The 13,487-nt window shown below is 39.5% G+C and overlaps 1 protein-coding gene across 1 annotated transcript in view; it reads left to right on the forward strand.

Annotated features, from left to right (window-relative positions):
- Position 1: 1 nt before the first annotated feature.
- The window catches only part of HOOK1 (hook microtubule tethering protein 1), a 28,839-nt gene continuing 15,353 nt past the window's right edge, over positions 2 to 13,487 (forward strand). The window contains exons 1-8 of the mRNA XM_055725199.1: positions 2 to 183; positions 5,571 to 5,656; positions 7,280 to 7,352; positions 7,671 to 7,721; positions 9,179 to 9,311; positions 10,214 to 10,281; positions 11,492 to 11,554; positions 12,477 to 12,560. Coding sequence (XP_055581174.1) covers positions 133 to 183; positions 5,571 to 5,656; positions 7,280 to 7,352; positions 7,671 to 7,721; positions 9,179 to 9,311; positions 10,214 to 10,281; positions 11,492 to 11,554; positions 12,477 to 12,560 — 609 coding nt within the window. The 5' untranslated portion in view covers positions 2 to 132. The remainder of the gene's footprint in view (positions 184 to 5,570; positions 5,657 to 7,279; positions 7,353 to 7,670; positions 7,722 to 9,178; positions 9,312 to 10,213; positions 10,282 to 11,491; positions 11,555 to 12,476; positions 12,561 to 13,487) is intronic.

The raw sequence follows: 13,487 nt of genomic DNA on the forward strand, positions 1-13,487 counted from the left end.
GCGGCGCGGGCGGGGGGGGGGCGCGCGCGGTCACGGCAGCTGCGCGGCGCTCTGGGCGTGAGCGCGCTCGCTGCAGCGGGCGTTCACGCAGCCGCCCTCCGCGGGGGCGGCCGTGCGGGAGAGGCCGGCGCCATGGAGGCGAAGCCGGCCGACCTGCTGCTCTGTGACAGCCTCATCCTCTGGGTGAGTCGCGCGGGGTCCCTCTCCCTGCCCGCCGGCGGCGCGTCCCCGCTGCCCCCGAGGGGGCCTGCAGGAGCGGCCTCCCGCGGCGGGAGGGGCTGTCCCTGCCGGAGCCGGGCGGCGGGCGGCCGGCAGCGGTACGGGGGCACCTGTTGGCCGTGCGGGGGGCGGCGGCGCCCTGAGGCGAGCGGCTCCCGGGGGCCGGCGTCCCGCCGCCCGGGGCTCCTGTCAGGCGCGGGGCGGGGCGGGGAGCTGCCCCAGCGGCAGGTGGCAGGAGCCGCAGGCGGTTCGGGGACAGCCATGGCTGCGGGCGTGCGGCCTGCGTGACAGACGCGTGTTGGAGCCGCTGAAACGGCCTTCCCGACTCCCGCGGAGCGCAGACGGGGTCCTCTGAGTGTCCTGTAGGCCCACGGAGTGGCTCTGCAGCAGTGGCTTCAGTGTGGGAACTGCCCAGTAATTAACAGTAATAATAAATACGTGCAGTTAATTTGATTTGAGTTGGCGGGAGCAGAAACCTCGGAACGGTTCATCCCAGGTTTGGATAGGTGAAGGCAGGGGTTAGCCAGGCGCAGCACACCGAAACGTGGGCGCTGGTTGTGCGAGCAGCACGTCTTTAGAACAATAGAATCACGTTAAGTGGGAAAAGACCTTTAAGATACGGAATCAAATCCTATGTGTTCGTCTCATTGATCAGGCTTGCTTTGTTTTTATCCCTTATGTCTTAACAAGTTTCTTTTGCTTCCTTGTGGGTAATTCTGCTCTTGTAGATGCTGCATTATTGGCAAGGGTGGGCTCTGCTAAATACAACTTTCAGATGAAATCTTGGCAGGGAAGGCCACAGTTACCTGGCAGGAGGCAATAGCAGGTGTTTTGGCTGTGTGAAGTGTAAATCAGGGAAAGAAGGGACTGTTTTAGAAGCATTGTCGAGATCTAGGAATGAAACTGGCAAAAGTGATAGCAACATAGCGGAGTAGATACTCCTTTTACTTTCTGTGTGATAGTACAGAAGTTTTAACAAGTTAAAGTCTAATAAATCACTGAAAAAACTATTTTCTTTTCCTCTCTCCATTTGCCTTGTAGTGATCTTGTATCTTTCCGATGTTTTGTTGGCCTTTAGAGTTTCAGTTGTCTTATGCTTGCCTTTCTGAGGTGGATATCTTTTGTCACTTAATCTATACATACCTTTCTTTCCTTTTTTGGGGGCTCTTTAACCTTCTGTTTTCCTCTCAGTAGTCACGTAAGAATAACTTCATCATGATTCAGTTGCAAAATAAAGCAGGGCATTCCTGAACTCTTTTCTCAAAATCCTGTCAGCAGTGCTGAACTCTCTTAAAATTTTTACAATTCCTGTTTCAAATATTTTAAGCCTAATACTCACTTCTAGTATCCTCAGAATGCATAGCTGTAATTACATCATGACTTTTAAAGGTAATGCTAATGGAACTTTAACTAGCCTTAACCTGAAAGAGCTTTGTGTAGTGTCCTTAATGTCAACGTACATACAACTCTGTGTGTTCAGGTTTTCTGTGCAACAGTCAGCATTGCCAGATGCATGTTTTTAGATTTAACACCCTATTTCTTGGACCCAGTTTACAATGTAGTAGACACCAGTTGTTAACATTAAGATATGTTTGACACATTCTTTCAATTTTAATTTCATTCTGAATAATAGGGGGGGAAATGATCTGGGGTGGCTGAAGATCTGAAGAGAAATGGGTTCTGTAACTCTATGTGGTTCTAAAGGTTTCTCAATTTATTTACTCATTAATATAGCAAAGAGATGCTCATGATTTTTTGTGTTCTACCGCCAGATCTTGTATTTTTTTTTTATTTTAACAAATTCTGTGTTATAAAACGTGCATTGTCCAGAGACACATCTCTTTGACTAACTCCATAAAACTTCTGTCCCTAATGTGTATAATCTGAGTATGAAACAGAGAACCTCAACTCTACATCATGTGGATGAAACTGAGGCCGTATCTTCCCAAGAGTTGGATAGGTTGAATTTCACTGGGTAATGTGAACACTCCTGTTTCATCTACAGCTGTTTGGAAGAGCCTTCAACAGATCCAGAGAAAAGGCATTTAAGTGTTACGTGCCACAAAATTACATTTTCAGATGTATATTGTGAGCATAATAGCCGTATGTCTGAGAGAAAAAATACTTGCTTCTATTATAGTAGCAAGTGGTAGGGTACATTTAAGCTAGATTCCTGAAATGGTTTTCAGCACGAGTAGCAGCATGGCCCTGAAGCTGTATTTAGTAAAACTAATCAAAGTTGGGGGGAGAGAGTACTGCTACAGTCCTGGCTGCTTCTACCTGCCTCCTCCCCATGCCTACTACTTTCGTTGGTTTTGCAAGTATAGTAAAAATCTGTTTTGAGGAAATGACTAGGCTGGTATAGGGTTTGGAGAACCCATAATTAATACTACTTCTATTATTTCTAGGTGCTTATGTAACTTTTAAATATATGGAGAAACTAAGATTCCCAGTCCTGCTTTTTGCTTACTTTTAATTAGCTGTTTCTATTCTTGGAGATACTGGCATACATAAAGCAGTGTTGCATGTCACAGGGTTTTCTAAGGCTTTGTTTACCTGCTCTAATAGGCTTGGGTGAAATGGTATTATATGTACTTACCAATTTATTTGGTTTAGAAGGGGGTGCATACAAATAGCAGCATGACAGTATTGTGCCGTAAAACTCTGAATTCTGGCGTGCTCCGTCTTGACTCGTAAGCTTTCGTGCCTGTTCTTGTTGGCATTCAGGCTGCTGTAGTATTAGAAACTAATGCTGTCAATCACAGTTGCTTTAGACTGTGGTGTTCTACTTAATCTTTTATGTAACCTACCAGGGATTACTGACTTCTCACTTGCTGTAATACAAGATTTAAACCCCACTTTTTTAAAACTGAAAAACAAATTAAAAAAAAAAAACCACATGCTTCCCATATTTTTCTCTTCTTGGCTTGATTAGACTCTTTTGAAGCAAGCAAGCAAGCAAATATTCAAAGTATATGGTCACTCATTATAAACATAGAGTAGATGATAACTGCTTCAAATTCTCACAGCTGCAAACAGTGTTTCCATCACTCTGGTTTGAGTAGCTCCATTTCCCAAACACGCTTGATAAGGTTATTCACCAGTGACCTCTGGTCACAGGATGTTTGGGAAAGCCCTCTCACAGATGGACAGGTAGTTTAGGACATTTGTATGCATAGTAAGTTTAAGAAGCTGGGTTTCATAGTGAACAGATTATAAGGATCTGTTCTTGCTTCCATTCTGTTCTGCGTATACATCATCTAATCGTATTCACAGCAAACTTTCTCCTTTCTGTTTTATTCATCATTGTAAAGAAGGCTGAACTTGAAAGAATCGTTGATGAGCTCTTGTTTTCTTAACTATGTGATGAACTGCCATGTGTGTGCAGACAGCTCTCTTGCCTGGAATAGTTTGTTCTGAGCTGTTTGGGTTTTGGGGAATAAAACATTGAGGTTATAATAGCTAATTCTATCAAAATGTTAGGTATAAGCTTGGGGATGGTTTAAAAAAAAACACATAGTATCCAAAATGGCAAAACATTTTTAAGATTGAGGTTATCCCATCGTACAGATCTTAAATGCTTGAAAACCAGAAAAGTAAGAGAACAAATTCCTGCCCTCATGGGAAGTATGGAAGAGCTTCCATATGGCAATTGGCTGCATAGATGAGAGCTGTGGGGTGGGGGAAAGACACAGCGGGAGGAGATGGGTATGGTACTGGTCAATATGGACTTGAGTTTCTGCAGAAGGCAACTGGGGAGGAGCCTGTTCACCATCCACACAAGAAGTGGAGATGAGGCAAAGCTAGCAGGTGACCGACTGACAAGAGGGGATACCTTGCTGAATGTCTGTGTGCCGAGTTTGTGGCAGCAAAAAGTGTCTTGGCCAAGTTAATGGAAGAAAACCTCATTGAGGACTGTTAAATGGAAATACACTGTCTATGCTCCAGGGGTTCTCCAAGACACAACTTTGCGGAACCTTAGGAAATATTTTGCAGAGCTCACGGTTGCTTTTGACAGTCTGGTCTGAGGACCTGGGTACCTCAGTATTTTAAGGATTTTTATGTGAATCAGAATTACAGGCATAAATTAGCAGGGCACCAGAAGAGCTGCCTGTGGATGTCTTAATAAACTAGTGTTATACATCACATTGATGATGGGGTTCTTACGTATAGGACTGTCTGCTGGGTGTGCTTTCTAAGGATGCAGTCATATTGAAAGTATTCATCATTTATGTTGCTTTTGGAGAAACTAGCTGCAAAATGCTCGAGCTATTAGATTTTTTTCTTTAAGACGGGAGTTGCATCTTGCTTGTGCTGTAATTGTACTTGTGTCTGGAAGCACCAGTTAAAATACAAAGATTGCATATAACAATTAATATAGACTATATCAGGCAACTCCTTATAAAATGATTCCATCCCTAATCTGGTTTTGTAATAGAGGAGGAGAGTGAAAACTGGGACTTTGTTGCTTAATTTTTAGATAGAAGTATGTAGTTGGGGTAAAACTGTGTCCAGCCCTGTGTTTAAACACTAGGTAGTGTGATGCTCGGAAAATAAATAAATAAATAAATATAAAATACAAATACCAGGAATAATATATGAATAAAATATTATTACCAGGAAAAGATGTATAACTTCAGGTTATAGTAAAGTTTCTTGGGTTTATATCAGTATTTTCAAGGTGCATATTTAAACAGGAATATCTTTAGAGTGATTTTGGAATTCCCGAATTGCAGGGGACTAATTTGCCAGCTCACGGGACTGGAAATGGTTCAGGTTTTTTCAGGTATCTTCATATCCTGGAAGTCCACAGTAGCTCTCAGATGGCTGTTTTCCACTATTTTTGTGTTATTTTCGTTATTTTCTCCCTTGTGTTATTAACCCCCAAATAATTTCAGGGGTTTCTGTTGGTGTCGTGACTTCTGTTACTAAATGCTTATAGTAAAAGGCTGGATTTCCCCCCCTCACCTTTTGCCCCTTGTTCTGATGCCATTTTTTGTTTAGGCAGTTATGTGTCCAGAACTAAGCACTGCAACATAATTTGAGGTATGGATAAATACAACTTTAGTTTCCCAAGTCAGTATTCCATAATCTGATTTACAATATAAGGAATAGAATGAAAAAGCAAAACATGGTAGTGCAAACTTTTTTAGCTACTCGTCATAATTAACAGTCACAAGTATTGAGATAATTGGGTTGGCTTAAAAACTGCAAGTTCAAAAGGGTTTTCAACTGCATCAAGTAGGAAGACACCATGCTAAATGCTTGTGCCTTGAAGAACAGGAAAATGGTAACCAATTTTCTGTCCTTCTGTCTTCTGAGCAAGAAACACAATTTTTTCCTTGTTTTAGTTGCAGACATTCAATACTGCTGCACCTTGCAGAGATGTTCAGGACCTGACTAATGGGGTTGCCATGGCACAGGTACTTCACCAAATGTAAGTTGATACTTAAGTTTGAAGAGGAGGTGTTTAATTTCTTGAGGGTTTTGTTTGATATGCATAGTTGCTTTGAAAGTAGACAGAAACTTAGAGTGGATGGTTTATAGCAGAAGATAAAATATGCCTTTGCATTGTTGTTTTGGGGATGATATAATAGTTGAACAAAGCGATAGACTGGAGGAGGTGATGAGATATTAGAATGCTGCAGTATTAAATTCATACTTAAGGGTAATTGGGAAGAATGATGGGATCTTTTTCACTTTTCCCATCGACACTATTTCCGTGGATATCCATGCTTCAGGCAATATGTTCCTCTTTGAAATGAGGAATTAAAAGTTCAAAAGGCATGCCTTTGTGCTCTCTTCCTCTTGGGATTGCTCAGTTGATTTAGATTTGAGTTCTGGGATTTAAATGATAGCTTACTATTTGTGTGGAAGAAAGAATGTGAAGCTTAGTTGGCAATTTTATTATTAAACATTATCAAAAGCAGAATAATTCCTATGTTATTGATGTAATGACAAATGGTACTGGGTTGAGCAACACACTAGTTTTGAAATTTGCAGTTACTTCAGAGGGTTGTAACACAAGTCTTTTATTGGAAGAGTGTCATGCTACAAGTCATCACTGCAATTTTATTGTTGTTGTTGTTGGCTCAGATAACAAAGGAGAAGTCTTAATTACCATCTTCTGTTCAAACTATATTTTTGATTACTAAGAAATTACTTAAAACACCACCCCATGCCCCCCCCAAAAAACCCACAAGCCAGATCCAGAATCCCCTCTGACTGCTTGAAAAGATTTTTAAATGTGCTGTGTAAGGACAGAGCTCACCCTTTTCCTGGAGCATGGCAAAAGTTGATTTAGGATTGCTTAGTGAAGATTTGCTGAAGGTCACTTCCCATGTGTTTGCGGTACTGGGCTGCCACAGGCTTCAGGCAAGCTTCTTTATAAACAAGTTGGTTTATATGCAAGTGGGAATAATAATTGACTTTTCTTACTGCTTTGAGACCAATGAATAAACGGTACTGTGTAAAAGCTGAGAAATTGTTAGATATGCTATGATGTACTGTTTGGCAGCTCAATGTGTGTAAACACCTCACTCAGCAACTCATCCTTATTTATGCTGGCAAAGTGAATATACTTCTGCTCAAGGGAAACAAAGACATACAAAAATATGAAATGTCAGTAGTTTAAAATGTTGTTGTTGTTGTTTTCTTGGTAAATGCCTTTGATAAATTGTAGTGAATGTTGGAAAACCCAAATGTACAAAAGTAGGAACCAAACTTAACGTCAGCACTAGTCAAAAGAAGATGTTTCTTTATGCCATTAGGATCACTTTGTCAGGGATAAAAATTCAGCACAACAAAGGCCGCCTTATCCTTGTGTTCCTAGCTGGAGCTAGCTCAAGCATGTACAGAAATTCTTCCTTCCCTGGAAAGTAGTGTCTTAGTGCAGCCAGCAGGATGGAAATTTCTTGTGTCATAGGTATAACTTGCAATCTCCAGGAATTCGTGCCTCATTAGACACTGTAGTCAAGTGTATGATGATTTAATGCTGGGAATGTCATATCTTATTTAAGTCTGAGCTTATTTATGTTTAATTGTTTAATTTTTTTTTCAGAGATGTTGCTTGGTTTGATGCATCTTGGCTAAACCGCATTAAAGATGATGTTGGTGACAACTGGAGAATAAAGGTATTCAAAACTGAAGTCAGTGAAAGTTTGTGGGGTTGAGCATTGTCTTTGTCCTGAGAGTATCTAGCTGTCCAAACCCTGCAGAATTAAGCTTAAACTTCAAACTTTTTTAGGTTATTTTAAATTAACTTGAACTGTCTGTCTTCCAGCATTGTTGTATGGGGATTTCCTGTTGGGGTATATCTCTTCCCGTGTCATTATAGGGTCCTCTTGTAGAGCTGCTATGTAAACATTTTATTATAAATTATTATTTAATTTCAGCAAAATTAAGAATTCTAATAAAAGCCAGTAACCTTATCTTTCATGTACAACCATTAGTCCAGTAATCTGAAGAAGATACTGCAAGGAATTATGGACTACTATCATGAGGTATGGAAAAAGTAATTTTTATGTTTTCTAATAATTAAACATTTTGATTATTGTCCTCCTTCACCTAGCTTGCATTTCTTTTTTCTTGTCAAAATAATGTATTTTAAGGACTTTTTTGGCAGAAAGTATATGATAGTTATCTGGTTAAGCGGGAGGTCTGAGCGAATATAAAATAAATTGGAGCAGATGTATTTTAGATAAGACTCTTTGAGTATAATCTGGAGACCGTCATTGTCTCCGTCATTGCCCAGGTCAGTGTCATAAGGACTGAGCTGCAGAAGCCTGTTGACTTTTGTGTGTGCATTCGTATTTGCTCTTGTCTAGTGAAGTTGTAATCCTTTTGTACACAACAGAAACAGATTCGGCAACCCTACTCACTTGGAAGCTGGGAGATAAGTTACAAATCCTCATGGACACTGTAGGGATTATAGTTTGTTCTCTCTCATGCAGGATGAATATGGTAGCCGTAAAAGGGTGCTGTATTTTAGTTTAAAAAAAAAAAAAAAAAAAAAAAAAAGCAAGCTGAATTTTGTATGGAGATTGATTACAGTTATGTAATGGGTATGGTATAGAAAAACTTGCCAGACCATCTTATGGCTTCCTGGTCTCATCTGGGTTTGGTTGTGGTATTGAGTGCCAAACCTCTCTGTGTTGCCAGGACTGAGGCTCCCTGGCAAGCCCAGAAGAACTACTTCAGGTTTATGTGGAGCTTTTTGAAGGATTAGGGAGCAACTTGATTTGGAAGCATTTTTAATTCCTTTTTTTAATTATGTTGGTAGACCAAATTATTCTCTCATATTTGAGGTCTAGCCAAGAACTTTTAACTTACCACTGTTGCTTTTTTTTGTGTAAGTGGTCAGCTAACTAAACCCTTAGTTAATAGACTTTCCGAACTTGTGGTTTTGCCAGAACAATTTTACAGAACTGTTACTAAAGTGAATAACTTCATTGCATATATTTTTTAATGCTGTGTACTTTAGATTACGTTTAGGCCTATTCAGAGAAAAATCCGAGGTGCCAAGCATGGTAAAGGCCCTTGGCTAGCAGTGCACTGAGTACCCCTTTCCCCAAACACACATCGCTGGTGGGGTGGAGACAGGCATTTGGGACAGTCATTGCTGGTGCAAGGGAGGCACAGTGTGTGACAGCTGCGTTTCATGTGCGAAGCCCTGTAACAAATTAGTTAAGAACCTCTGCTGGATCAAGGCCTTTTCAGATTTGCTAATCCGGTACTGCTATCTATGTATTCCCTCATGAGGCAGCATTTTTAGTGTGTATCTCCGTGTTTAATGCTTAAAATCTTTCCCTTCCACGAGTTTTACAGTGGCAAACTTATTAATGGACCATTTTCTCTGGATGGCTTACTTGAGTCCAGATTTCTTACATTGTACCAGATTTTTGTGTACAAAAGTGGAAGCCTACTTTCTTTCTTCATTTATTTATTTTATTTTTTTCAGTTCTTGGGTCAGCAGATTTCAGAAGAGCTTATTCCGGACTTAAACCGGATATCAGAGAACTCAGATCCTACTGAACTGGGAAGGCTTCTGCAGCTTATTTTAGGTTGTGCAGTCAACTGTGAAAGGAAACAAGGTACGCACTACCTTAACCTGTTCAACTAACAGCAGACTGCCTCAGGCGATTAAGGTGGAGGAGATGTAGAAACTTTTCTTATCTATCAAAAAGTCTTTGTTGTTAATATATTGGATGCCTGTTCTGAAACGAGTTCACTTAAAAGCAGAAAATCTATGGGAAAATTTTGTGAATAAAACTCAAAACTTTGATCAGGGTGGGTTTAAAAATAATAGTCCGAAGTGCATGTGGATTATTTGTACTTGTTAAAATATGCACTGAGACCTAAAACTATTTGGATGTAAATCAAGCAAATTAAATTAAAAGCTTGTATTAGAAACTGCCTTTTGTCTACAGAGGCTCAAGACTGAATTAGTTGTGTTTTCTCTCCCCTTACCGGAGCTAATGCTCGATGCTCTGACGGCAAAGGAATCGTCAGCATGATTCTGTTAGTAGAGTAGGTGCAATTCCCAGGTAGTCTGAAATGACTTATAAAAGCGTGTTCAGGAAGTAAGCCCTCAGGCTGCGCTGGGAATGCAGATGCTGGCAATTACTTTTTTCTGTTGAGTTTTATTTATTAACTCAATTGTGAGCTTAGTGATTCTTTGGAAAATCTTATGTATAATACATAGGTGAATGTATGAACAAAGAACCATGTAAATACAGATGTCTTTAAATCTCCTTGCTCTATTATATGTAATATAAATCTGTTCACTTAAGAGGTTCTAATCTCTTATCCTTATCTACTATATTACTGGATAATAATGTTGGTTAATGGTAGTGCTCTGTATAAAAAGAGTGCTACCTCTTTTGAAGAAGCTTTATAGAGAATAGTTTCTTCTGGATCTTTCTGCAAATAGTATGTCATGTTGATCAAACCATTAAGGTGAACGTCATGAGTCACTGCCACTTCTTTTCCACAGAACACATACAAAATATCATGACCCTTGAAGAGTCTGTTCAACATGTTGTCATGACTGCTATTCAAGAGGTAAGTAATAATTGATAGCCTAATGCTGTCAGTTGAGAAGTCTCAATATCCATTTGTTCATCTTGTTGAATTCTGTTGTCCAAGCAAAGGTCAGGGAAGAGCGTAAGTACTTCCCTAAATTATCTGGGAGTATCCAGGACCAAAAAGTCTCAGACCCCAACCTAAGGGTTTTTATTTCAGTCTCATATGCCCAAACATACAACAATGCAATACAATAAATGCTTAAGATTTCCTGTTCCATACAAAAAATGTATCTCGTTGCCAACTGCCAGGTATAGTGGAGTCAAGTACTGAAATTTCTGTCCCAGTGCTGTAGTCTTGGACCCAAAGTTAAGCTGACTGTAACTGTTTGAGGCTACATTGTTCTGACAGAACATTCCAGCATCTGATTTACAAACTCCCAGCTGCATCTCTTCTACTCTTATCCCCCACTATCTTAACTTGTTCTGCATTGGATCATCTTAGTGATCTAGCTCACAGCACAGCTCTACAGTCACTTGCATCTGTGAGCTTCAGGACTGTGAGGCAGAGTGTGGAGGGAGGCAGAAACTAGATACTGCCTTTGAAGAAAATGTTATGTATAATTGCACTCTCATCAAGGTATCAGTGGTAGTAGGTTTGAAAATGTAGATTTAAATTGACTATATAGTCTTTAAAGCTGTGAGTGGCCTATTGAGAGAAATAAATCCATAAACCTTATTCTAACTAATCAAACTTTCTTTCTGAAGAAGGTCCAGAAATAATACTATAATGCCTGAGTAAGATGTAAAGCCCTGTAATTCTTGACAAACATACTGTACTGGAGATCAGTGAGAACTATGTTGGTGTTCCCATTGTTTGCTTAATGGCAACTAACATGACAAAAAGAAGTGTGATGACTAGTAAATTAATTGAGTGAAATCTCATCCTCTGGTTCACTCCATTTTAACTTGACTAGGGAATGGCAGTAACTTCAACAGATCACAGATTTCATTCATTAAGATGTTACTGCTAATTTGGTTAATTTGGGGAGATGGGAGGTAAAAAAAAGTAATTTTATTCTAGATTTGTTTAAATTCTTTATCAACTATGAAGTTGTTTTTTTAAATTATCATTAATCTGTTTTGATATATTGAAGGATGTAAGGACATGGTGGAAAATCCAATTAGTACTTAACAGAGAGTGAATTTAACCTCTAATTTAACCTCCTTTTCCTGTGGCCTTTCTGTAGCTCATGAGCAAGGAAATAACAGGTCCTTCCACGTCTGATGCATCAAGTGAAATGGAACAGCAGGTAACTGCCTGGTATTTGTTGCTGTTGTAATTCAAGACTGAACAATAAGTTGGTATTTTGCCATCCCTCAAATGAAGAGGAGGGTTTCTCTTCCTCTCCAATTCTAAAAGTTAAAAAAAATAATAAACAACAATAAATTGCACTCTTTTTGTCTTCTATCTGCACAGACTATTTGGTCTGTTTTCCACTCTGAGCTGATCTGATTAAACCATATTGGTACACAAAAGGCAGAGCAACATACAGATGTAGGCAGAGAATATACAATAAAGTAATGCTGTTCTTCACTGCTAATTAAGTGAAAAGTTATCTGTGATTTTGTAGCATTCTTTGAAAAAAACCCAACACAACGGTGACTGCTATGTCATGTTTCTGGGTGGGGTAAAACTGGCCAGTGCAAACCCGCATTGCAAGAGCAGCTAGGAGCACATCAAGGCTCAGCCATGTCAGGCTAAACACTTCGGGTTATTTTTAAGGGGCCATGAAAGTTCTTGATAACCTGAACACTACAAGGCATTGTGCATAAAATGAGGTTGTCTTTAAAAGTATCTGCCCATGAAGGAACGTCAGTATTTCTATTCTGAGATGAAGGGCATTTGATTTAACAGGCAGTGATTTTGAAATTGTGACAACGTGATTGTTCCTATGTTTGGTTTTGCTACGCTTTTAGCCTAAGTTGTTGTTGTTGAATCTGGATGTTACTCGGAGTTTCAATAATTTATTATGTGTGGTAGTCATTTAGAATGCAGGTGAAATGAACAGAGATCCTGATCTAACAGCATACACGTAGGTTTCTGTGTCAGTGTGTGCACCTAACACATCCTTTTTAAACAATTGGTTATGAGCAATTGAGACGCTCTGAAAGCTAGAACTGTGAGTACTTTGGATATGGGCCAGAATGACTGACTGTCTTATTTTTTAAAAGCTTAAAAAAGCTTTGGAAGATCTTCAGGAAGCTCTAGCAGAAAAAGAAGAGTTGGCACAAAGATGTCAAGAGCTAGATTTACAGGTAAGAATGGCTTATCTTTAATATGTAGTGGTGCTGCTATTAAGATGCAGAAATTCTGAAAGGCAAAGTGCATTTTGAATTATTTAAGTTTCTGTGAGATTTCTTAGCTGTTTCTGGGGAAAAAGCAATCATTCTCTACTCCAAAATGCAATTACTGGAAATAGTTTTCTGATGGAAGTGTGCCAGCTGCTAACTCAAAGGTCATTTGGTCTGCTAGCTTTATGTTTACCCTTAGTAGCAGGTAGCATCAAAACAATGTTACCATGGCTTTAAAAATTGCCCATTTCATTTTTAGTCACTTCTTCTTCTAGTCTTTTGAACGGTGTCCAAAAAATCCAGTTCATTAATAATCAGTCATTAAATATAATTGTAGGAAAATAGTGCTGTTTTTAATAGGAGTTGATGAAAGTCTAAAATTTGAATTTTTTTTAGAATTCTCTACACAGTTGTGCACAGGCTCTACACATGGAGGATATTTTAGGAAACAAAAATAATGGAAACTAATAGATTCTTGCTGACATTTTCGAACCACACTGATAATAGGCCTACTTTTGTTTTTAATGGGTATAGAAATTAATCAAGTCATTCTTTAAAAGAAGGAGAGAGGACTTCATAACAATAAACAGAACTTGCATGTTAATCAATTTCTTAAAGAAAAAAGAAAAAAAAAATCCATTTGTTAGCCCTCTGTCTGATTCTTCTTTTATGGCACTACAATCTGAGAATAGAAATAGGTTTATCTGGTAAGGCCATTCATCTCAGATTTGATTCTGTACAAAGAGAACATTTGGGTGGCGTCTCCTTATAGGAGCCAGAGCACTATACCGGCTGTATGAACCTCTGAAAAAACCCCAACAAACCACAAAACCAGAGGCCAGTTTTACATTTCTCACAGGCAATGACAACTGACAAAGTGGAATGCTCAGA

Source organism: Falco cherrug, chromosome 12 (assembly GCF_023634085.1).
Source record: "Falco cherrug isolate bFalChe1 chromosome 12, bFalChe1.pri, whole genome shotgun sequence".
NCBI classification, from domain to species: Eukaryota; Metazoa; Chordata; class Aves; order Falconiformes; family Falconidae; genus Falco; species Falco cherrug.